This window comes from Hemicordylus capensis, chromosome 2, assembly GCF_027244095.1.
Source record: "Hemicordylus capensis ecotype Gifberg chromosome 2, rHemCap1.1.pri, whole genome shotgun sequence".
NCBI classification, from domain to species: Eukaryota; Metazoa; Chordata; class Lepidosauria; order Squamata; family Cordylidae; genus Hemicordylus; species Hemicordylus capensis.
In genome coordinates, this window is record NC_069658.1 from 107,417,479 (window position 1) to 107,443,321 (window position 25,843).

At 43.4% G+C, this 25,843-nt stretch overlaps 1 protein-coding gene and 1 long non-coding RNA gene across 6 annotated transcripts in view; one reads left to right on the top strand and one right to left on the bottom strand.

Annotated features, from left to right (window-relative positions):
- Positions 1-1,664: 1,664 nt before the first annotated feature.
- The window catches only part of FXN (frataxin), a 32,252-nt gene continuing 8,073 nt past the window's right edge, over positions 1,665-25,843 (bottom strand). For all 5 annotated transcript variants that reach the window (XM_053300158.1, XM_053300159.1, XM_053300162.1 and 2 more), the window contains exons 2-5: positions 24,278-24,375; positions 20,044-20,164; positions 8,807-8,904; positions 1,665-3,929 (exon numbers count right to left, since the gene is read on the bottom strand). In XM_053300158.1, the coding sequence (XP_053156133.1) occupies positions 3,776-3,929; positions 8,807-8,904; positions 20,044-20,164; positions 24,278-24,375 (471 nt within the window). In that variant the 3' untranslated portion in view covers positions 1,665-3,775. The remainder of the gene's footprint in view (positions 3,930-8,806; positions 8,905-20,043; positions 20,165-24,277; positions 24,376-25,843) is intronic.
- On the top strand, positions 17,073-23,481 carry LOC128346654 (uncharacterized). Its single transcript, XR_008317104.1, has 3 exons — positions 17,073-19,534; positions 20,495-20,579; positions 22,807-23,481. It is a non-coding gene; the product is annotated as an uncharacterized LOC128346654 (long non-coding RNA).

The following is a 25,843-nucleotide window of genomic DNA, read 5'->3' on the forward strand; positions in this document are numbered from 1 at the left end:
GGTGAGGTAGGGAGATGGAGGACTGGAAAGTTTGCTGGAAGAGGTAGGGAAGCTAAGGTGCAGAGAGACCAGAATCAAGATGGCACATAGCAGGCCCTATACAGAGAAAGCATAATTGAAGAAGAGCAGGCAGGCATGAGCCAGCAGTCTGAGCAGGCAAGAGTTTATTAGAAGGGGCCAATGAATGGGAGTGGCTGTAGAAAACACAGAGAGAGCCTAAAGCCAGAGAAGCATATGCAGTCAGCAGGAAGAAAGGGCAGAGAGAAAAGTGTACTGAGCAGGCAAGGAAGCTTACAGCATCAGGGTGGTTAAAGGAAGCGATAGAGTACACAGAGACAACACACGCTAGAAAGAACATTATTGAGAAAACCATGAGGAGCAGAGGCATGGAGAGTTTGGAGACCAAGTAAGAGGTGGCCAATGAGACATTCTGGCTGAATAGAATCTCACTGGCATGGCTATGAACCATTCACAAGAAAAAGCAACCAGGCAAGCTGCAGAACTGTGTGAGTCAGATCTCCACCTTGAGGCTCCTGTACCTTTAGAGGAATGTTGTCAGGTGTGGCTTTCCCCATCTTTGCAGTACAATGCTGGGAAAATCTAAATTTAGTGAAATTCTCCCTGCTATGTAATTATCAATGACACAGAGGCTCAGAGTCTGGGAACCCTAAGGAAGTCCTAAGACGCAGTCTGTTACATTTCACACAAATCTGAACCAACGGACCATTTCAGTGAGTGGGAGAAGCACATGCTGGATGGCATGGCTCCAGACAGGTCACTCCTGGAATGAAACTGGACTAACGGGTTGGTGCTAGGCTTTGCTTCTCTTCCATCATGGCAGTGGCAATTTCGCCTTTGGAAGGGTGCTGCTGCTGCTGCTGACACAGCCAATGGCAGTGGACAACCTAGGCCTCACCTTGCCTCTCTTGGACCCACAAATGGGTTAGAATGGCAGCCTTGGAGCTCTTGTTGGCCTTTATGCTCCTTTCCAACACTTGGTTTGGGATTATTTGATTAATGAGATGCTGCCTATAGCTGTGTTCAGGCATTCAAGATGACTGCATGGAGAATGAGATCAGGGTTGTATTCCCTGACCGCTATGTGTCACTATGCCATTTGTACAGGACCCTACAAGTATACACCCAAAAATACATAGGCTGCATACATACAATCTATATTCTCAATTTGTCTGGGGTACAGAGCACACATAATGGGCCTACATATACTGATGTCCCAGTGGGTATGATCCCCCCCTTTCCTCTCCACATATTCATCCTGAACATCTGAACAGGGCTAATATCTCTCTAGGCCAGGAGTTCCTAACCTTGGGACCCCAGATGCTGTTGGACTACAATTCTCATCATCCCCAGCCATAATGGGAGTTGCAGTCCAATAACATCTGGGGGACCCAGAGTTGGGAATCTGTGCTCTAGGTAATACAGAAAGTTCTGCCTCTGACACAGACCTTTTTCTGTGAAATAGGCCAAATTAATTAGACTTTGCATTCAATTGTACGTCTTATGATTTATTTCCCTCTTTGTTCTAATAAGATTGTAATCTCCTCTGAAAAAAGACTTCCTCTTATTGTGTTTGCCAAGTGTTTCAAGTTCAACATAATGGTCTCTGCTGAAGATTCTTAAAATACAAATATATATTAACTGCAATCAGGAGAACAGCAAATTATATTTATTGGGACAAAACAGACATTGGGACAGACACTGATAATGCAAATCCTCCTACTTTCTTTGTAGTCATAATTCCAGTTCTACTTGAATGAGCCTATTCTTGAGATGACAAATAATAAGTCTTCTTGACCATTTTGCTAGAGCTGAGATTCACAGTAATGGTTAACATTTAACAGAATATATTTGGTCAAATTCTCACAAAAGATATTTACAAGGTGGTTGAACTTTGGAATTAAACACAGCAGTTAGAAAGATTCTGCTTGGACCGAAGTTTAAGGTATATATAGATTTTTAAAGTTGGTACTCTATGATAGTGATTTTGCTCCAGAAGGCACGCATTTGACCCAAAACTAGTGACTCGGGGATTGTGTATTGTAAGATACTATAGCACAGAGCTATAGTAACCCTCTCAGGTCCTTTCTAGCAATTTGTGTATTATCTCTTTTGAGAACAGAATCTGGTTTGTTCCTCTTTATTCTTCATCCCACCCCTCTGTGGGTTTAACAAACTATCAACTTACAAAAAGGGAGGGGCCCAAAGACCAAAGCGGTACAGCAGCCGTTTTGCACCCACAAGATTCATGGCTTGCTTTCTGGTATTTATATATTCTTACCTTCCTCCTGCCTTCATTAAACTGTCTCTTGAGCTGGTGAGGAATTCTAAACTTGGGAAATAGCAGCTATGAACAGGCCTAACGTATCCTCATTGTTTGATGGCGCTATGAAGAAGTTCTCTCACAAGATTGTAGAAATAGCAATGGGAATAGATGTATTCTGGGGAACTCATTTGTCTGTAAGTAGGCTACAATACTGTGTTCTAGTTATAGTACCGTTGTCCCATACAGCGACCATTATGAACATTTTGTCATAAGACTATAAAAGAATGGAATTACAGTAGACCTGAATTTAATAAAAGTAATTTTGTTTCACAGATAGAAGTATTGCTTCTTCCTAACTGTGCCATACCTTGGAAAACCTTAGCAGTGTTATGGATATAGAAGCACTCCAAGGCTCCAAGTCTAATTAGGGAAAGCCAGACAGAAGTCAGGGCAGGCACCTTCAACCCATGCACAGGGTCTGCTGAGCATCATTATTTCAGCTTTGCTCAAGTTCAGCCTATACTCATTCTTAGCAGCAGCTAGACACAGAGTAAGAAGCAACACAATTATTCTGTGTGAGATTCCTGAGTGGAAAATCATTTTAAGGACACTGTCTGAGCTATTTGCTGTGTTATCTAGTCAACAAAAAGATATCTTGACACATCCTAAAAATTGAATTGAGAAACATTTTGGATTATCAATATTAATCCTATTTTATTGCAGTTTGGCATTGATCCAACAATTTAAACAAGCTTTTCCCATTGCTGTATGCAAAAGAGTTAAGTATTATGGTCCAGTCAGTTTTTATTCAAACAGAATGATATCCCTATTAACCAAATTAACTTTAGCAGAGTTGAGGACCTGAACACAGGCCATTGAAATCCCTGTACGTGGCAACACTTCATGGAGGTAGGACTGAATGTGATATACTGGGCTTACAGCTTGCATCGGCCAATCATGCAGGAAGTAGCTACTGCAACAGTGGAAACAAACACCAAAGGGCTGCAAAGCTAGTACTGTATTTATTCAATTGCACTAATTCACATGGTAAGTCTAATGCAACTATCACACCTCAGTGAGTCAAGTGCTACCTTGCAGAAACAGTTTTAATGACCTCCATTTGGTTTAAGTAGCACTTAAATAGAGCCCGACTTAACAGAAAACTGGGCTAAATTTCCACAATCAGGCATAAATACAAGTAGTGCATACTGTCTCCGGAAAGCTCTCCCACAATGCAACCAAAGAATAGCATAATACAATATTAGTCTTCCATGTCATCCTTAACAAGGGTGTGTGTGTGTGTGTGAGCGGGCGGGATGCCCACAAACTTAAAGCTATAGTGTTTTATTTTAACACTGCTGCCAAATAAAGATGACTTCAAATAACAAAAATTGTGGCACATTTAATTTAAGATTAACCCATAAAAATTGGAGGGGGGAAAGACGATGGGTCTAAGTTAAAAGTCTTTGAATTATTTAACAGACAGGTGTCATCAAGTATGTTCTCTTCCAGCATGTTCTAAAGTTGATAAGTCCAATTTAGTTTCTAATGCTGCTGAAAGTTCCAGGGCTAATAATTCATGAAGAGATATTCCATCATGAGAATATACCCATTTTTTCCCAGTCCAGTCATAACGCTTGGGGCCACTGTGAAAGAACAAATGAGAACATTATTGAGAGCAAGATCAATACTCAAACATCTCCAATATGGTGAAAGAGTGGGCAGGCAACCCAGGCTGAAATGTGAGCAGACTAGACACTGACTGCACAGAAGCACCAGAAAATCTTGATTATATAGTTCAAGTTCACTGCAGGGATGCAGTAATCCCTTCAGTTCCCTGGACACAGAGAAGACTTCCACACTGTCTCATTATCTTAGGGCAAAAAGCACGGGAAAGAAAGTATGAGAGAGAGCCGGGCCTAGCCATGGAGCAGCCATGTGTTTATCATCCACAACTGTCCTTTTCACATGTAAGCAGGAATGAGTCCATTTTGACAGGAACAGGAGCACACAAGGAAAGGGGGCAAAGTGTGTCCCTCCTCCCCTGATGTACCTCACTGTTTCCCAGTGCTGTTTCCCAGTCCAGCTACTTCTGGAAGTCAGGCTGGAAGAAGATTCCTTCTCAAAGCCACGGAACACAGCGAGATGGGAGGGAGAGGGAGGGTTGCTTTCCCCCCTACATTACTATTTTCATGTAAACAGTAGAACTGCACTTCTGCTTTATATGGGAACAAGACACATAGACAAATGTCCTATCATGTCTAGTTTGGCCATCCATGCTTGTGCTGTAATGTATGAATGAGAAGTAGCTGCACATCTCTCTCCAAACGGAAACTGTATGCTTCAGATACGGGAACAACACAAGTAGCCCTTGCAAGCTGTGGGCACTGTAAGATATTTCCCTTAAGGGATGGGGCCGCTCTGGGAAGAGCAAAATGTTCCAAGCTCCCTCCCTGGCATCTCCAGATAGGGCTGAGAGACTGCTGCCTCAAACTTGGAGGAGTCACTGCCAGTCTGTGTAGACAAAATTGAGCTAGATGGACCAATGGTCTGATTTGGTGTAAGGCAGCTTCCTATATTCCCAAGCTGTAACAGAAACACCCAAGCAGAAATGTGACTCACTCACACTTCCTGTTTTGATGTTTCTTGTGATGTCCAACATAACTCTAAAAAGGGAGCATGGGAAAAATGTTGGGAACAACTGATCTAAAGGAGGAATAAAAAAGTTTAAAGGCTGGTGAACTGGCAACAGTACTTACTGTTAAGTAAGACAGTATGGAAGCTTGATTTGTATGACAGATTTTTTTTGTCTTATCATTATAAAGCATTTGTCTCTCCCCCCCCTAGATTAAAGCCCATATGCAATTAGCTCTTGTGAATTATTCAGCATGCTCATAGTTTGCAAAGCACCATGTATGTGACCTCTCTCAGGCAGGAAAAGCCTGCTGAATTCATCTTATGGCCTCATGAGGTCATGTAACACTGTTTTTCGTCACACGGTGGCTTTCTTGTAGTCATCTTGTGCTGAAGAGCAGCATCAAATCTAGATGTGTGAATGGCTTTACCACTTGTCCAATGACCTTAAGTTGTGCTAGGAAGAATTCAAAAACTGGGCTTGGACCATCTATTCACAAAAAAACCTATTATCATGCAATTTCCACTATGAAGTAGATAGAGGTATCCAACGCTCCAACATATTTGTGTGAAGAAGTGTTTATGTGAACATTAGTCCCATGTGTTTAGGATTGCAGGAGAACATTTGAACATGTGTACTCTTAAACATGAAAATAAGTCCAAAGATTGCAGTGAGACCATCTGTCAAAAATCTGCAACTCAAAATCAATCTTTCCCACCACTCTTCCAGTTTTCGAAAGTTCTGAAAAGCATAGGAAGACGTCATATACTTGGTCAGATCATTAGTCAGTCTGACTCAGTATTGTCTACACAGACTGGCAGTGGCTTCTCCAAGGTTACAGGCAGGAGTCTCTCTCAGCCCAACGTACTGTATGCGTTAGTAGTTTGTTGGTTCAATTAAAAAAAAAAATCTTGTCCTTAAAAAAAAAAAAAAAAAAAATCTTGTCCTATCTTGGAGATGTCAGGGAGGTAACTTGAAACCTTCTGCATGAAGCATGCAGATGCTTTTCACAGAGTGGCTCCATCCCCTGAGGGGAATATCTTGCAGTGCTCACACTTCTAGTCTCCCATTCAAATGCAACCAGGGCAGACCCTGCTTAGCTAAGGGGACAAGTCATGCTTGCTACCACAAGACCAGCTCTCCTCCAAGACTAGCATAACTAGTTTTGTTTTCTCAGGGTCTTTTGAATAATGATTGGAAAGTATTGTCTACCTAGAGTAAATTGCAGTACAAAGCACAAACAAAAAATGCTATGCTCATTAATTTAAGCCAAATATTATTTATTTCATAATATTATTTATTTCATAATTCAAAAGAAAGAACCATAACAAACTTATTTGGACTGACAGTAGGCACTAGTACAGAAAGTCGAATGAACTTTGTTCTGTTCTAAACTCTGACATGCAAGTTACAATTTCTTTGCTTCTCCTTCAGTTACCTCATCTACATAGCACAATACAAGAGCTGGATTTTTATAATGCAATACATTATAAGAGCTATTTTATCGTCCCTGGATGCCAGGGACAAGAGAAGGCCTTTTCAGTTGTGACCCTGTCAGTGCTGTAATACCCTCTAAGAAGAGCTGTACCATGCTCCCTTCCCTTGGGATTAAAAAAAAAAAAGGGGGGGGGGGAGACCTTAAAACTTACTTACTTAGAGATGCTTTTTAATGTGTTTTACTACAGCCTGGTGGGTTATCAATTTTAATTTGGTTTGTTTTAATTGGCTTTATTTAATAAAACTACACTATGTTTTATTGTGTTAAATTTTATAGTATGTTTTACTGATGTGAATTGCTCCGAGCAGAATTGTACAGGAGGAGCAGAATAGAAATATTTTAAATAAAATAAAAATAAATATTTTCAAAGGAAAAATCCCAAATTGAAAGTGAGAAATAATGCCTGCTAACAAATGGTTGGAATAACATCTATTATCTCTCTGTTCATATTTCTAGGTCAAACTGTCCTGGGATAACTGGAAGAAGAATCTAATTAAGAGAAAATATGCCATATATAAAAGATAGTCGCTGACATCCAGACTACTACTGAGTTCATGCTGCCGTGCTGACTTCCAGACTAACACTGGGGAAAGGATGATTTTCAACCAGCTCCCCTTCCCTCTGAAGCCCATTGTTCTTCCCAAAAATATGTCCCTGGGGGTTGCACAACCCTCAAGGACAGATTTTCATGATATACAGTGGGCTTCAGAGACAGGGGGAGATCAGTGTAAGTTGTCCCTTTCCTTGCTTGCATGCCAGTGCAGTGTGAGACACTGCACAAGCACAGTGCTAATCTGGATATAAGCCAGTAACTATAAACTTAGCAATAGTTGTGACAGAACACTATCCATGTTTATTTGGAGTATTAAAAACCAACCTTTTTAGCATTTGCTTAAGTAAACAAAGCAAAGATGTAGGTGTAAATAAAATATTAACAAAGTGGTTATGAGCTGACATAATGTGTATCTTGCAGCATATGAATTGATAGCTGTTTAGAGTATGGAAGATACATTCCAGTAATTTTATTGTGTGGTTCTTCATTTATGTGCTGCTGGAGCAATATACAACCTTTCAAACAGGTTTCACATCAGTACTAAAGTTTCTGTAAAGAATGGAGAATCTGTAGATTCTGGATGAGCACAGAAACAACTGGCTGGATCTGCACATGTAATGGAATGCAATTGTGGTTTTGGTTCTTTCTGCTTCTACCACCAAAGCAAACTAGAAGGCCCTTTTTGGAAGGAGAGTGCAGTGTAAACATCTGAGCTCTTGTGCCCCTCTGGACTGAGAGAAGTGTGGCTGTGATCTAGGGGATCACACGTGCACACAAGTTCAATTGGCTACAGAAGTCATGGGAATCATGAATGTAAGCAGTTCCATTCCAATCAATAGGAAAGTCCCTAGGGCAGAAGGTTCTCATTTGCGGTACTCAGTCTATATGCTGTACCAACTGTTACTATTTATTATCAGTAAATAGTAACAGAATACAACTTATAGAGTGATGGTAAACAAGCTGTTTTAGGAATGGGGGTGTGTGTTATCAGTATCTTCTGAGAATGTTGGGAACTGCTTTTATATTTTGATACATTTTACTATATTGCTTAGATTGTGGAGCAAACCTGCTACACCACGAGACAGGAGTACAAAATGCAGCACCATGGCATCATACTGCTGCTGCAGTGCCCTTTCTGCTGCCTTGAAACAGCACTGCAGGGGTACTCTCCTTGCTTCACCTGGTATTCAGGAGCCATTATAGCACTGTGGTGATGCAGTGGAGCTACAATTAGACACTTAACTTGTTGTTGTTTTTACTCACTCCTGGAGGCTTGATCCTCAAGACACTGCTTGAATTAGCCCCATTTAACTTGACAGCAATAGAATATTCTGAGAACTGGCTTGTCAGTTTCTGTAACATACTAAAAAATTAAATGAATACTTCTATTTTCTACAAACCTAATGCTGCTATAGAAGTATGCGTCAGTTAGCTCAGCTAGTGCTGGCTCATAAGCATTCAAAAGCTACATTGCAAAAGATGTCTTTTGATGTAAGCCTTTCAAACTATTTGGTTTCCAGACCAATATATGTAAAGTGAATGCTAGAATATCAGTCCATAACTCAAATGCAAGTGCAACAATGTGGAAAATTCGTACTACTATTTCTGAAAGGCATGTAGAGAGTAAGAGAGAGAAGAGACACAAAACATCTTACCACCTCATTAAATTTTATGATACTATGATATTGCTAAGCTACACAGGTGTCAGCCTGGCCAGTGTGTAAGCCATGCTGAGCTTCCCAAAGTGTAATAAATAAATGAATAATACAGTTGTGTTAGGAGACATTTAGTTTAACTTGGGTTTTCAGATAATCCTAGCCTACAGATATTTGCTTACCTGGTTGGAGAGGAGAGCCATATCTGTTTGTTTGGTGTCTGTTTGTTGATCACGTAAGTTCCCATGCTTCCACCCAATTTAACTGTTAACACTCCAGTCTAAGAACAAGCAAAATTTTAAAAACAAAAAAAGCATGTCTAACTTGTAGCACAATTCCTATTATTGATTTTATAGCAGGAACTTGCACACTGTATATATTTATACAAAGAATAAATCCAAATATTATTGGAGAGGGAGAGTAGAATTTATTTGAATTTTTATGAATAAAAGAAGAAATTATGAAATCCCAGATATAACATGCACATAAATACAAACAAAATTATGATTATTTTCTATAAATCCACCCAGTCACCATCTGACAGTGAATATTATGCATAAGTTACAGATGCATATGGGGGAGAAAACCGGGAAGGAACGAACATCACAGAAGCACATTTATTTTATTTTATTTTATTTTATTTTATTTTATTTTATTTTAACATTTATATCCCGCTCTTCCTCCAAGGAGCCCAGAGTGGTGTACTACATACTTAAGTTTCTCCTCACAACAACCTGTGAAGTAGGTTAGGCTGAGAGAGATGTGACTGGCCCAGAGTCACCCAGCTAGTATCATGGCTGAGTGGGGATTTGAACTCAGGTCTCCCTGGTCCTAGTCCAGCACTCTAACCACTACACATACACATACTCACCCACCTCATTTTAAAATACAACTTTGTCTTGAGCAGTTAAGAGTATTAAGACTTCCTATCCAGGCAGCCATCAGTCTCTGGTGGTGACTGGGTTTTCCAGCAGCATAAAACAATTTATTTATAAAAAGTTCCTGTTGGACATATCCAGTCACATTTTATCTCATGCCAAAAAAATTCTAATATGACTTTGGGCAGTTTGTAAGTTCTATTTGTATCATTTTCTACTATTCACATAGTAAAATGAAACAAACTCTGTTTTGGTTTTTATGCTGAATTTGTGTTATTTTTGTACAGAGCCTATGCGGCAAAGTCATGTTCTCAGGAATGAGGGTGTGTGTGTACATTTGAACAGCACCATGTTTCATATGGCAACCAAACAGTACTATAAGTAAACTCTCTGCCCTCTATCTGGAAAATAACTTCATGTGCACAGTCTGCTTCCAATTAAGACTTAGAAATGTCATCCAAAAGGAAATCAACCAGTTACTTACCTTATAGAATTGAAGGTATTGTTGGTCAACCCTCAGGGCCCTTAACTCACCCACCTTGCGGAGGTAATGGCCACCAAAAAGGTGACCTTCCAGGTCAGGAGACGGGGATCAATTGAAGCCAAAGGCTCAAATGGCGGTCTCAGCAGACCAGCCAATACCACTGATAGGTCCCAGGCTGGTGACATGACAGGATCGTCTGGAAACATATGTGTTAAACCTTTTAGAAAACTTTTCACCACTGGGTCTTTAAACCATGAGGCCCGGTTGGTGGGGGAACGTGCCACAATGGCAGCCAAAGACACCTTAAGGGACGAAAGCTCTAAACCAGACTCCTTAAAAGACAAAAGATAATTACATATATCTTGTACAGATAGATTACATGCATCAAGCCCATGCAGGGAAGCGAATGAACAGAAATGAGCCCACTTGTGATCATATGACTTCTATGTGGACTGCTTCCTGGCAGCAACCAAAACTTCCTTACGTCTCAACGGGAAGTCAGCAGGAGCTTCCATGACATCAGGTAGAGGGACCGAACATCCGGGTGGAGCACCTGTCTCTTCTCCTGTGACAGCAGGTCCAGTAGGACAGCCAGGCATTTCCAATCCACCGCCAAGCACCTCACGGCTGGAAAACAAGGCCTCCTGGGCCACCACGGGGCTATCAGGATTGCCCTGGCCTGATCCACCCTCAGCTTGCGCAGGAGCCTCGGAATGAGGGGAACCGGGGGAAATATGTACAGAAGAGGGCCCGTCCAAGATCGGGCGAAGGCATCACCTAGAGCAGAGTTTCTCAACGTGTGGGTCCCCAGATGTAATTGGACTTCAACTCCCATAATTCCAAACCAAAGGTTACTGGGGCTGGAGATTATGGGAGTTGAAGTCCAATAACATCTGGGGACCCACACGTTGAGAAACCCTGACCTAGAGAACCCATGCCCTCCCCTTCCCTGGAACAATAGAGGGTGCATTGTCTCAGTAAGCACCGAGACACTGTCTCAGTGAGACACCACTGTCATTCTGCTTAGTGTGTCCACTTGGATATTCAGAAACCTTGTACGTGAATTGCCTGAGGTAACACCGAGTCTAAAAACCACCTCTGTATGATGTGCATTCGAAGACGTGCTTGAGGCAGCATATATGTAGTAGGCGCCATATGACCCAACAGGCGCTGCACTGAGTGCATAGTCTGCGAGCCTCTAGCGAAGAAAGCGGCCACCAGCTTCCAGGGAGTATCTATGTGGCCTATCGGAAGGAAGACCTTTTCCAAGGTCATATTGAATATCAGCCCAATGAACTGAATCTGTCAGGTCAGTTTCAGCTGAGATTTTTTGAAACATATTTGGAAACCCAGAGCCTGCAGAATATCCACTACAATCTCAAGGGCGTCCAGGACTGCACATCTGGTGCTCGCCACGATGAGCCAATAGTCTAAATATGGTAGAACCTGCAACCCTCACTCTTGCAGAAAAGCCACTACTGGGGCCAGGTGGTAATATGCATCCTAAGTTCAGGGAAACCATCCACATGCTCTTTTCCAGGATGGTCATAATGGTCGGTACTAACAGCATTCGGAACCTTTTGTAGAGCAAATGTTTGTTCAGGGCCCTGAGGTCCAGTATGGGGCGCTGACCACTGTCCAGTTTTGGTACAACAAAGTACCGTGAATAGAACCCAGGGCTGTCAGGATTGGTGACCTTCTTGATTGCATCCTTTAACAGAAGAGCAGTGACCTCCTGGTCCAACTCCGGGGTGCATGGCGTCACCACAATTCTGGACACCGTCCGTGTTCCACAAAACTCTAGGGCATAGCCCAAACATATGATCGTAAGGACCCAGTGGTCCATTGTCACTTTGTCCCAGCTCGCCAAGAATGGGGCCAGGCGAGTCCTGAAGAGCCTTGAGTCATTGCTTCTTTTGGAAGGTGTTCGGGCGCTGTTTTTGAAAAGCCAGCTTACTGGGCTGGATACCCGACGTATCTTGACTGGGATTTGTTGCCATGGAAGGACCGTTCCGAAGGCTACTGTTGCTGGGAAGCGGCCTCCTGCGGTTGATAAGGCGACCACTTGGCAGTTTTCTGCGGTTTGGTAGCCAACAAAATGTATGACATGGACTGCGCTGTGCTCTTCAATTTCTGAAATTTCTGGAGTGTGTCATCAGTCTGCTTAAGAAAAAAGGCTAGAGCCCTCAAAGGGCAGGTCCTCGACCCTACCACAGGCCTCATAGTTCAATCTAGACGAACGCAGCCAAGCATGTCGTCTGAGCACCACGGATATGGCCATCACCTTAGCTGCACATTCCACTGAATGGCAGGCCGAATAAAGTTCCTGCTTCACCATCTGAATAGCAAAAACCCACTTTTGCTGGATCCCTCTTTCCTGTGGGAAGAGATCCAGGAAAGGACCCACCTTCTCCCACAAACAGAGATTATATTGGGCATTATAAGCCTGATAATTGGCCACCCTCAAGTGGAGGGCTGCGGCCGAGTAAAGCCTTCTCCCGAAGGAGTCCAATTTTCTGCCCTCTTTGTCACTCGGTGCCAACTGGTTGTGACCCCTGGTCCTTTGCAAGTTCGCCTCCACAACAATCAAATTTGGGGTGGGATGATTTTTCAAAAAGGTCATATCATCCTGCAATTGCACCCTGTAGAAATTCTCTAAATGCCTGTTAGGCTGGGAAAGTGTCGCCGGGTTCTTCCAGTGACCCCTCATGATCCGCAACAATGATGGTTTCAGGGGAAAAGCGGCTGGTACCTTGGCCTCCGAATCAATAAGGCTGAATAACGGGTCTTGTTCTCCCTTTAGCTGGGTACCGAGGCTCACTCCCAAGGCTGAAGCCATTCAGGTCACGTAAGCGGAGTACAGCTTGAAGTCCTCCAATGGGGAGACAGGCTTCGAGTCCAAATGTATGTTGAGCGGGGATGAGCCCAGGGAAACAACTTCAGAGTCCTGGGAGAGAGCATTACTCTCATACTTGGGCTCCAGGGGAGCCAAAGAATCTTGTGCCATGGGTGTTGAACCTAAAGGGGAGCCTGGTTTGCTATCCAGATTGTCCGGTACTGAAGTGGAAAGTCCTGCCAGCAATACCTGGATAGGCACGGTAGTCTGTTGTATCACTGGGGCAGAAGGGGGTGGTCCGCGACGCTCGTTTTAATCCCTCGGGGAGTGTTAGGAACATAGGAAACTGCCATATACTGAGTCAGACCATTGGTCTATCTAGCTCAGTATTGTCTTCACAGACTGGCAGCGGCTTCTTCAAGGTTGCAGGCAGGAATCTCTCTCAGCCCTATCTTGGAGAAGTCAGGGAGGGAACTTGAAACCTTCTGTTCTTCCCAGAGTGGTTTCATCCCCTGAGGGTGTGGTGAGCGGGAACGTGGCCTCTCTTCTGAGTGTGAGGGAGTTCATGCCAACCCCTCATTGTTATGGTCTTCCCATACGTGGGACCATCTGATTAACGGGACCCATAGCAGGGCCGAACATAGTCCGAATAGTCAGACCGATAGTCCATCTGGTATCGATCACATGACCCAGAGCCAAGTGCCAGAAGGAGGCTCAGCTTCACTCAAGGAGTGATATTCCGCTGCCTGGTATTGATCCAGATATGACTGATCACAATGGTCCCAGGACCAATCCCATCTGTAAGTCGAGGAGTGTTCTTCTGAGTCCCAACGGGCACCACAGTCCCTCAGGGGGATACACTCCTGTTGCCTTTGAGGGGACGACCGACGCCTAGGCAGCCATGAGGTAGCTTCTGCGGGCTTGGTGGAGGAATAAGCCTCCTCCTCTGATGAAGTATACCCCGGTTCATCCGTCGCCACTGAACATTATCTATTCAATCTAGTCTGATCGTGGGCTAAGTCCAACGACTCCACAACCACCGGCGGGCTAGGCTGTGTAGACACCGACGTCCTCTGTATGGGACGATCCAAGACCACTTTAGTCTTCTTGGCCACAGGGTCCTCTGACGCAGGAACCTCCTCTGTCTTCTTCCTCTTGGGTATAGGAGGGAGGTGTCGACCCACTGGCAAGTAATGATGCAACTTCAGCTTCTTCTTCTTTATCATAGGCACCGATATTACAGGAATTGAGGTTATCTTGGAATCACGGTGGCTGAACGCTGAGAAGGGTCTTCTGAGCGCACTGGCTCACTCGATGTCATCGAAGGGACAACCTTAGGGGGTGTCGATACCAGTACCGAGCTCAGGTTCTCGGCCTCTACAGGAGCAGACACAGAACGCTCTGATGTCACCGATGAAGCCATTTTCATGGATCACCAACGATAAGGCTTCCGATGAACGGAGAGCCAAGTCCCACAGGGCTGTGCGCAGGCGAGAAGCCCTATTTTTGTGAGCCTGCTTCATGAACCTCTGACAGTGAAGACAGGTCTTAACAATTTGGGATTCCCCCAAACACAAGAGACACTCGGTATGAGTATCGGGGGAGGGGATCTTTGATACACACCGAACACACTTTTTGAAGTTTGTCGTGCCCAGCATAAACGCTGAAGGCCGGCCGGCCACCATGCTCTGTCCCAGCTGGGATCGGAGCTCCAAAAAACAGGAAAGACCATAAAAATCAAAATGCCAAGAAAAAACCGCTACTACATGAAGAAATAAAGGAAGAAAATGAAGACGCAGGGAGAAAAAACAACAAGGGATAGATAGATCCTACTCATTGTCGAGCTGCAGACTCCATGATGTTCACTTAAGCACAGATGAAGAAAGACTGAGGGGATGAGGAGTGGCGCAGCTGCATATAGCAGCTGGGGGTGGGGTTCCCACCCAAAGCAGGAGAATTGAGATTCCGACAAGATCTCTGCGCAGGCACATAGCCCATTAGTGTCAAAGACAGAGACCACGTTGAAGAAGGATCAATACTGTAATTTGATATCATGAAGGGTTTTTGACAACCAATCACTATACTTATTAATTAACCCTGTGAAGTACATTACGTAAACTAACTCTAGGTGAATTTGAATGACCCTCACTTTACTATAGTTTAGCTTTTTAAAGCAGACTACAGATGGCCTCCATATCTCTAACAAAGTTATTGCTCAGGAACATTCCAGTTTCAACAGCCAGATCAGTTTCAGCTCACACATACAACTTACAACAGATTTTCCAGGAAAGAGTTCCTTTTCCTATCCCTCCTTCCATGAGAATGTATATTTGTGCTCTCCAAAAGACTGTTTGGTAGACCAACCATAAGTTTTTCACGGCTTTTCTCACTTCCAACTCTTGGATTTAGGAACAGAAATTCACAAGAGATTATCTAAGGCAACCAATGCAATCCCAGAGAGTGAGTCAAAGGCTAGATATGGCTTTTGTGATCTACCCTCCCTAAACTTAGTCAGGTTGCCAAGTGCATGCATACAACAAGACGTATACTACGTGTCTAAAGCTGGGATCACAAAGAGAGAAAGTTTTGTTGCTGGCAGGATTGGGAACTGCTTGCACTTATAATCCATTATACACTGATGGGGAGGCAGGCATATCACTGACTGAAGATATTTTCTAATCATTCAAAGCTGAATTGTGCCCATTGGTTCAGGGAGGAGCAGCAGGATCACATGGCTGAGAAAGAAGTGGCTCTGTGAAACAGGTATTACTTCTAAAAATACCTCTTCACTTTCCCCTAAAATGTATATCTTGATGTATTATACACACCATAGGCTGAGGTTGCTATGAAGGGGGGTGGGGGGCACTTCCCTCTACCAGGGATTCCCAGATACTGTTCACTACAACTCTCAGCATCCCCAGCTGTAATGGCCTTTGGCTGGGGATTATGAGAGTTGTAGTCAACAGCATCTGGGAATCCCTGATCAAGAGACCTTGAAGGAATCACTGGTACGGAGGTGAGGAGCTTATTACAATCAGAAAATTACAGTGCACAGGTTTGGGACTAGTAACACTCAATTATGTGCTATGTAGTCTAGAGTGCTGAGACTACCAGTCCAATCAATGAATTGCTGAGGAGGAATGCAACTCTGAAAAAGACTTGCAGATTAGAATAGTAGTGATGTGTCATATTTAAAGGGCCACTCATATTACAATGTTGCACGACTAAACATTGCAAGCAAACTATTTCAGCACCAACTGGAAACTCTTCAGTCTCTACATTACTCCACTGCAAAAGCATCACTACATGTTCTTGATATACTGTCTTATATTACATTTTCATAGCTATCATCTATCTATCATCATTATTAATTCTCATAGATGTGCCTGTCCTGGATGTGTGGGGTATGCGTCCTGGCACTCAACGGAGGCGCCGGATTGGCTGGGGGGTGGAGGCTCGCGCACAGCAGGACTCAGGACGCCATTGAGCGGCTGCCGGCGGAAATGGTGGCAGCCGGCCGGTGGGACTGGCTGTGGCGAGGAGGCGGCGGCGGCCCCTGTGTGGCTGCTGGGGTCAGGAGGTGGCTAGGCCGCCAGGAAGAGGAGAAGGTGGCGGCAGGAGCGAACGGGCCAGCAAGCCGGTCAGAATCCCAAACGGTTGGAATGCAACTGTTACTGGTCAGAAGATGTGCTTGATTTTAGAGGAGACGAATCTATATAAATATATATAAAAGGGGTCTGAGAAGAGAGGAGTTGTCAGGGAGGAAAGAGTCCCTCAGAACCCCTCTCTTTGCAGACAGGGAGGCTGCCTTTGTGTGAATTAGACGAGGAAACAGGATGAACAAGATCTGTTAACTCAGGAAGGGAGAGAGAAAGAAAAGAAGGGAGGGGAAGAGAGAAAGAAGGCAGGGCGAGGGACAGGCCCAAGCCTGTCAGTGGCCTGAGGGGAACGAGTGCCCATGGCGGCATCTATTGGCAGCAAGAAAGGGCCCAGTCAACCACTGCTGCTGTTTGGGGCTACCAAGGCCATTGGCGGAGGGAAGGAGGCAGGCAAGGGATGGCCCTGTCAGCGGCCTGAGGGGTGGCGGCATTGAGGAAGGGCCCGGTCAACCGCTGCTGCTGCTGCTGCTCCTGTGGGTAGGAGCAGGAGCGGGGCTCGGGTGAGGAGGTGTCTGGGGATAGGGGGCTGCAGTTTGGACAATAGGTGCCAGGAACACTGCAGCCGCAACCAAGAGGGTTGAGGGGGGATGGAGTAGGAGCAAAAGTGAGGCTCAAGTGAAGGTGGTGAGATCTCTGAGGTGAGGGGGGCTGTGACAGGGGGTGAGGGGAGCAATCAAGTACTAGCACACAGAGGTTAAGCTAGTTTATATTAACAATGGTGGGCTAGATGCCATATGTTGATTATTCCTGTAAAAAGGCATCACCATTCAGTTTCCTCCAACTAAATATTTTGCAAAAAGGTATAAAATGAACGTAACATTTGTGGTGGTTTCTCTTTATACATCAAGCATATGAGCACCAGCCTTTTCTTTCCTAATATATGTTAAATAGAGCAAGGCAAGTTCTCAGGAGTACTGATAAAAAATAGTCTACTTGGAAAAATAAGCAAATATAAAAATTAAAAAACCCACAGACATTAAAGTCCATTTCATACACCCTTCTAGTATTCAGGTTGTTTTGGCTCCAGGGATATTCCTAATAAGATTTTTAGATTAGATTTTATTTGCATTAAAAGGGGGAAAAAAAGACTATTTCAGCCAAAGTGCAAGTTTGCCACCTTGTGGCCCTACCATGCAACTAGCTGTTTTCTCAAGCTGGAGGGTAGCGTTCTCATGCATACACATGTATGAACAACAAAAGGAGTGCGATGAGCCACGGCCACATTGCTTACACAGGAAGCTGCTTTACTCAGACATTGGTCCATCTAGTTCAGTACTGTTTACACTGACTGGTAGCTGTTCTTCAGGGTTTCAGATTGGAAACTTTCCAGCCTGACCTGGGACCTTCTGCTTTACCTCTGTACTATGGCTCCATGCCCTGCCAGTTGTGAACCAATTATCACAGGATGGATATGCGATATGGAGGGGATGCAGAGGAGACAGAGGGAAGAAGTGGTATAATTGGTTTCAGAAAGGTGCAGTGTCAAAGACAGACAAGTGGTGGAGAAACAGTTCTGGGGTTGCTGTTCTGGCTGAATAAACCCAATGGGGTTTATTCTTTCTATCTTTATTACTTGAGAAAAAATACAAACATAAAATGCAATATGAGCCCTACATGGCTCATACAATCTAGCAGGAAAATTATTGGAAAGGGTCTTGTATAGTATCATCAATGCCTCTCTGAGGGAGGGCAGGATGCCTCAAGGAGGCAATTGTTAGACCATTTCTTAAGAAACCTGCATTGGATCCCTCAGAGCTAGGCAATTATAGGGCTGTCTCCAGTCTTCTCCATGATTGGGCAAAGTGATTGAGAGGATGGTGCCTTCTCAGCTCCAGTCAGTTTTGGAAGAAGCAGATTATCTGGACACATTTCAAACTGACTTTCAGGTGGGCTATGGGGTAGAGACTGCCATAGTCAGCCCGATGGATGATCTCCAGTTGGGAATAGACACGGGGAGTGTGACCCTGTTGGATCTCTCAGAGGCTTTCGATACCATTGACCATGGTATCCTTCTGGACTGCCTGAAGCGGTTGGATGGAAGGCACTGCTCTGCAGTGGTTCCACTCTTACTTCTCAGGGAAATTCCAGATGGTGTTGCTTGGAGATTGTTGCTCTTCAAAGAGAGAGCTATTATATGGAGTCCCACAGGGCTCCATTCTGTCTCCAATGCTTTTTAACATATACATGAAACTACTGAGAGAGATCATCAAGAGATTTGGTGCAGGGTGCTATCAATATGCTAGTGACACTCAGATCTATTTCTCCATATCAACTTCATCAAGAGATGGCTTATCCTCTCTAAATGTCTGCTTGGAATCAGTAATCAGTAAAAATAAGGTTTCAACCTTGAGGAAAGTTTTGAAGCATTATCTTCAGTCCTTCATGAGGAAGCTATGGCGAAAAAAACTGGTACCTAGGCAGTTTTCAAGGACTACTCTCATGCATTCTGGAATTCTGGAAATCTGAATACATCCACCTCAGTCAGCTGCTCAAGGTTTTGAACTTGGAATTCATCCATCTTAGTCAGCTGCTCTGCTTTCTGGATCTGGAATGTGTGCACCTATAACTCTTCGTCTCTTCAGTGACCCATGAGGTTTATTATCAAAGATATTAAGGATACCATCAAAGAAACATTAGAAACTATACTCTCTGGGTCCACATAGGAGCTTGGCTCCTCCTTTGTGCACATTATGTTTTTCTTCTGCCTTATGTCTGTAACTACATTGAGTTATATCCTATGACTATTTGTTACTCCATGATATATGTAAATAACATGGCTGTTCTTACTAGCCCTTATTAGAAGACAGCAATATATGAATATATGGATTGATTATATTATTTACTTGGTATCTATTTCTCCACTGCATTTGTGTGTTCCATTAACACGGTATTCTGATTGAGATTTCTTGGAATCAGTAATGGGCTGGATGAGGGAGAATGAACTGAAGTTGAATCCAAACAAGATGGAGGTATTCATTGTGGGAGGCTGGAACTTCGCAAGTGGTTTAGATCTGCCTGTTCCGGACGTGGTTGCACTCCCCCTGAAAGATCAGGTACGTAGTTTGTGTGTACTTCTGGACCCAAACCCCTCCCCGATATCTCAGGTTGGGGCAGTGGCCAGGAGTGCTTATCAGCTTTGGCTGATAGGCCAGCTACATCAATTTCTCAAGACAAATGGCCTTGAAAGAGTGGTGCATATTTTATTTATTTATTCAATTTCTATACCGCCCTTCCTGAAGTGGCTCAGGGCGGTTTACATTAATATAAAACACACTTCCGTGCTACCACATAAATTGAATATCAATAAGGTTTTTAAGCTGCATGGAAGATGTAGCAGGTTTGGAGGACATGTATGTGTTAGCACGTGATTTCATAAAGTTTGAGGAACACTACCTTAGAAGAACAGCTTTGTAAATCTAAGATGGTGGCACAATCCTCAATCTTAGCAGCCACAAAATAATTAAATTTATTTATAGCCAGAAATGATTTAGAAAAACTGACTGAAAAGGAGATAACAAATTATCAAAGGTCTGAAAAACATCGCCAAAAAAGTCAAGCATACCCCATAGGAGACATCATAATCTTCAGGAGTAAAATTATTGTCTGCCAGATCCTCAAAGAAATCTGTTAATGATTCCAATGTTTCTTCAGCAAGTTTTTCATATGTAGTTTCATCTAATGAGCTGTAAGAGCAATGTAAATAAATATTCAATCAGATTTTCTATCCCTATACGAAAAATGCAAGATCAGTGCAACATGAAAGCTCAGAAATAACTCAGGCTAAACAGACTTGTTTGTCACAAACGAATGCAGGAAACATTACAGAAGTTGCAGTGAATGAGATTTTATTCATCATCAACAGATTGTAGATTGTACTCATCACACTCAGCTAAGCAACTTTAATTATAATTAAAGCAGGCATCTGATTAAGGAATTCTAGTCTATTAATCAACAGATCTGCATAATTTTTTCACATGGAAAGAGTTAAGAAAAAAATTATTCTGTGTTTCTAGGTTATGAACAGATATGTCATACTATCGTAGAGGAAGCATTCCCTCCTGCATGAGCAAAAGCAGAGGAAAGTATCTTATGGGTTTTGTAAGTACTTGTATTAAAAGTGAATTTTTTTCTTTAAAAACCTGCTCTCCAATTAACTGAGAGCAATTGGACTTTTAAAGAGCAACTAACTATAAAAAAATTAATAAATTGAGAGCAATTGAACCAATTAACTTTTAAAACTGACAGAAAGTTGTTTAATTGACAAATCTTAAATCCTTGCTACCACAAGACCAGGGAAGAGAGCTGTTCTTGTAGCAAGTATGAACTGTCTCCTTTGCTAAGCTGGACCCACTCTGGTTTGCATTTGAATGGGAGACATGTGTGAGCTCTGTAAGATATTCCCCTCAGGGGATGGGGCCACTCTGGGAAGAGGAGAAGGTTCCTTGTTCCCACCCTGGCTTTTCCAAAATAGGGCTGAGAGCGACTCCAGCCTGCAACTTTGGAAAAGCTGCTGCCAGTCTGTGTAGACAATACTGAGCTAGATGGACCGACGGTCTGACTCGGTATAAGGAAGCTTTCTATGTTCCTAGCCAATTAATTGTCTAAATGTAGGGCTGTGCATCGAATTGGAACAATAATTGGATCTGATTCTATATAGCCCCTATTGGCAGCATTTTGCATTATATCATGTTTTATTCAAGATTGCTTATATTGGCAACCAATACAATATTTTCCATACCATACTGGACTGTATCAAACTTCATCTGATAATTGGATGGCTGTTTATATCTGTAGCAAATGTTACAAAATGTGCTTATCAGATATGATGACGTGCCCTTTATGGAAAATGCTGGGGAGGGGGAAGAGAGCAGTGATGTGACGGACATAACTAATTTAATATCTTAGGCTTGCAGCTGTTCAAAACATGCTGCAATTGGTTCATCTCCCTTCCAATCACAGCACTTGGGGGAGGAACATATTACCAGGTGTCTGGTGCAAAATTCCATCCTTTTGCGAGTGATGTCTTTAAAGGAATGTGTTGGGAAGGTGCTTTGCTTGCAAAGAGAAAGTGAGTCTGTGATTTGATTTATTGATTTTAGTCTCTCTCATCAGCCTGCACTTTGGTGGGGACAGAGTGTTCTCCTCCAAGTATCCAAGTAAAACCAGGATCTAAGCATCTAACCAAAGCAGGAGTGTGAAAAGAGAAGGTGGTGATTGCCCGCTTCTTAGAGACTCTGGCACTTCAGCATTAAATAAGGGTATTATCAAGAAGGGTCTGTCATCAACTCTAAGAAGGGTTTACCAAGCCTGATAGTTTTATCTGATTTGGAATTAAAATTTTGATGTTTTCCCATTATTTCCTATATGCCACTATATCTTGTGATAAATGCAGCAACCTGATAATGATGCACTGAATGATTTGATCTAGGTTGGTATAGTTATTGGATGCACAACTAGATAATCAGAGTTGGATCCAATAATTTCAATCATGCAAGCCCTATTAAATAAACACTGGAAATAAACTGATTACATTTCTCCAGTCTAAGGTGCTTTTATATGGGCCGTTGAGGGATTCTTGTGTGCTTCGACAAGTCTACATGGCTCTCCTGCCTATCTGCATTGCAGCCATGGGTTCTACATTAAGTAGCATAGTGTGGTTTAAAATGAAAGATTTCTTAAGCTCTTAATTCCCACTCAATTTATGAAAGCTTTCATAAAATGAAAGGAGGGCTTTACAGTGGTTTAGGCCCTTAACAGTGTTGCCTGCACTGCTATTTGGAAGGCTCCCAGAAGCCTCACAGCTTATGTTTGGGACTAAAGGCTTGTAGTTCTCACTCTTAACATGCACGGGAGTCTCACAGGATCGTGGGCTTCCTGTTTGTTGACATATTGGAAACAGGTCACTTAGCAGGCAGTGGAATGGTCACTCCCAGATTTAAACAGCTGCCAAGCAAACTGAAAGGGGATTAGCCTTGTGCCTTTCCGTATATTAGGGAATATCTAAGTAGACCCAAAGTGGCTTGCGAGTTCACTTTCAAGGTCTCTCTGTCCAAAGATTGACCCTTTACTTCCCCTTCTCTGTAGTTGCCTCAAACAAGCTAATGTTAATCAACTCAGCAGGAAAAGTCAGATAAGGCACTGTGAATGCAACTGCCTTCTCCATCACAAAAGAGCTAAGTGGGCAACAGGAACTCCAAGGTGCACTCATTAAAATTACTGATTGGTTTACTGGGTCCTTCTGACTTAACAGATACCATCCTTGCACACCCATTTACATACAGGTTGTTTGTGACCATTCATGTCATTGTGTTTTACTCAAGCACAGCAAACAAAGACAATGGATCCTTTTGAGACCCACCAGAATTTCCCTTCCTTGGAAGAAGGAGCAGCCAGTATTTTGCCTCAGGGCCCATTCTGGCCTATAACTGGCACTGATTTATTGAACCAGTGCGCTTCATTTTGTCTCTACACCGTGGAGTATGGGTGATAGATTTGGCACCTGCCATAACACCAGGCCGTGTCCTGCTCATTGCACCATTCACGCTTCCAGACTCTAGATCAGCCTTCCTTGCTGGCCCGATATACACAGCTTGTCTCGATGCTACAAGAAGCTGGCTGCACGAGAACAGACACCTGTTGGATTTACCCTTGCTGCCTAACTCCCGAGCTGCTTTCGGATCTTCACTGTCTGGTTCCATCCCTGAGGAAAGAGGTCCTTTGGTTGTGCCTGAGCCACAAGGGTCCAATCACCACTAAAGGAAGGACAAGGTTGTTTGATAATCACTGTGTCCTTCTGGGCTCTCCCTATGCCTACTCTTTTCTTAAAACCAAAAACCTGTCTCTCTACAGCCCCCATTGCTCTAGCCAGCCTGGAAGTCATTTAATTTGGACACTAAGCTAAATTGTCTCTTTGCAAGTATCTGGTTAATGTTTGTAATGTATTTTTAGAAGTAATGCTGCTTTAATCAACTTTCTTATTTTGCTGTACCTCTCAACCCCAAATAAAACCTTACTTTATTTTGACCTTCAATGTCTCTGTCAGTTCGTTTCCCCAGGACCAGAACTTTGCACAGAAATTATTCTGATGTGGGACTGCTCTACTCCAGCTCACTAATTCCCTACATAAAGCTCAGTCGTATTTAGGTTGTTTGCCAATCACCCTGGAGCAGTTCCATTAACAATGGGCACTCCTGGACTCCCTGAACATCCTTTTTTGGGCTTGAAGCCACTTCTTATGTTGCAGATTGGGCACAATTTAACTCAGGGCTACACAATTTCAGCTCTCTTGCAGATGCTAGACTACAACTCCATTCATCTCTGAGCATTGGCCACTGCTGCTGGGGATGATGGGAATTCTAGTTCAAAACCAGCTGGAGGGCTGAAGCTATGTAGTCCTTCTCTAACTTGTGGCTTCATTCTACACTACTCTATTTTCCCTGCATTAACAAACTAGTTGATTAACTTCTCTTCCACTATCTTAAGGATAAAAACGAAACAGGAATGCCTGGTGAGATGTGGCAATGCTGCATATTGTTGCAGGTGAATAAATAATTATAAATTAAACATCCATGAGCACACCATTATTCACGAGTGCCTATTTAATCATTTCATTCCAGCAACTAAGAAAGCTGCACTGCTACAATGGACACAGATTTGGGGTTTGGTTTTCCTGGATGATAAAATTAGATGCTCATTTAGAATGCATTGCCATGTATTGCCAGTTTCTATCTTGTGCACGGATTTGAGTTTGTCAAATTCCTACAATTATTCAATGGCCACTTCTACATACCACTTACCTCTTATCAATTAAAGTTCCTGCCTTTCTTAAACACAGAAGCTGAACGTTCTTGGCCTGGTCCATCAGAACATGATTCAAAGAATGGAGCTGAAAATCCTACAACAGGTAAATAAATGAATGTCAAGTAACCTTAGTGGATTCTTCAGCAGCCCTGGCCCAAGGCCCCCTGGCACCTGATACTTGCCACTGCAGCCACTACCCTCTCACAGTGTGCAATAGTTCGGCCCCTTCTTCTTCCCCATCCCCTTGCAGTGCATCAATTTCATCCCCCCTTATCTACCCTACCCAGTGTCCACCTAACTCAGCAGTCACAGGGCATGGCATGTGCCAATTTCCTTCCCAATCGATCCTCCCCACTCCATCCCAGCTGGGCTTCTCCCACTTACCTCACCTGACAGCACATTAACTGCTGCCCGGTTCCCCTTGCCCTCCTCTGCCCTCCTGCCTCTGGCTCTCAAAAAGCCAAGGGAAGGAAGCAGAAACAGAATTAGGGAGGAAGATCCTCCTCTTTCCTCTCCCTTCCCCTGGCTTTAAAAAAGCCAGAGGCAGGAGAGCAGAGGACGGTGGCTGCTACTGCTGCTGAGTGCACTGCATCCGGCTGAGGTTTGGGTGGCCAGCTGAAGCTGTCAGGCAATCCTTTGCTGGAGGTGGTCACCCTATTCAGCTTCATTTATGGCTCATAAATGTTCTTCAGCAGAAGGCCAAGTACAAGCGCCATTAAAGTTCTGCCCAGTTTTCAGAGATGGGACACACCAAGTTCTCAGGTTACATTTATTCATAGTGACAAAAAACACACAACACACAGAATTTAAAAAAACAACCCATGGCTTGGATTCAAAAGTGTCCACCCACACCTGCTCATGGAAGGCCCACCCCACCTCAGCAGCAGCACATTGTGTAAGAAAAATGACACCAAAATGGCCCAATAGAGTTTACATATTACAGCCCATATCTTCCTTATGCACCATGTTTCTCAAATGGTAATGCAACCTCAAATACATTGTGGCTCTGCACTGTAAAACGCTTTCTGCTAGCGTTTGTGCAAGAATTCACAGAGCAGTCCTAAATAATTCTCTTTTTCCACTCACATTTTTTGGATCCTAGTCTATACGCTGCTCAAAAAGAAAGACACAGCCCCTGCCTACCATCTCCAAAATCTTTAGGTAGCAACATCAAGTTTGACCTGAATTGACTTTTCACCTAGAGTGCTTTCCAAATCTATCTTCAGCTCTGTTGATACATTAAGCAGTTTGTCTTGCATTATATTTCTGTCACCAATGCTTTTTAACATCTGCATGAAACCGCTGGGTGAGGTCACCAGGGATTTGGTGCTGGCGTTATCAATATGCTGATGACACCCAAATCTATTTCTCCTTGTCATCAATATCAGGAAATGGCATTAGCCCCTTAAATGCCTGCCTACAGGCAGTAATGGGCTGGATGAGGGAGAATAAACTGAAGCTTAATCCAAGCAAGACAGAGGTGCTCATTGTTGGGAGTTGTAATCTGCAAATTGGGATAGAACTTCCTGTACTGGATGAGGTTACCCTCCCCACCGAAAGAA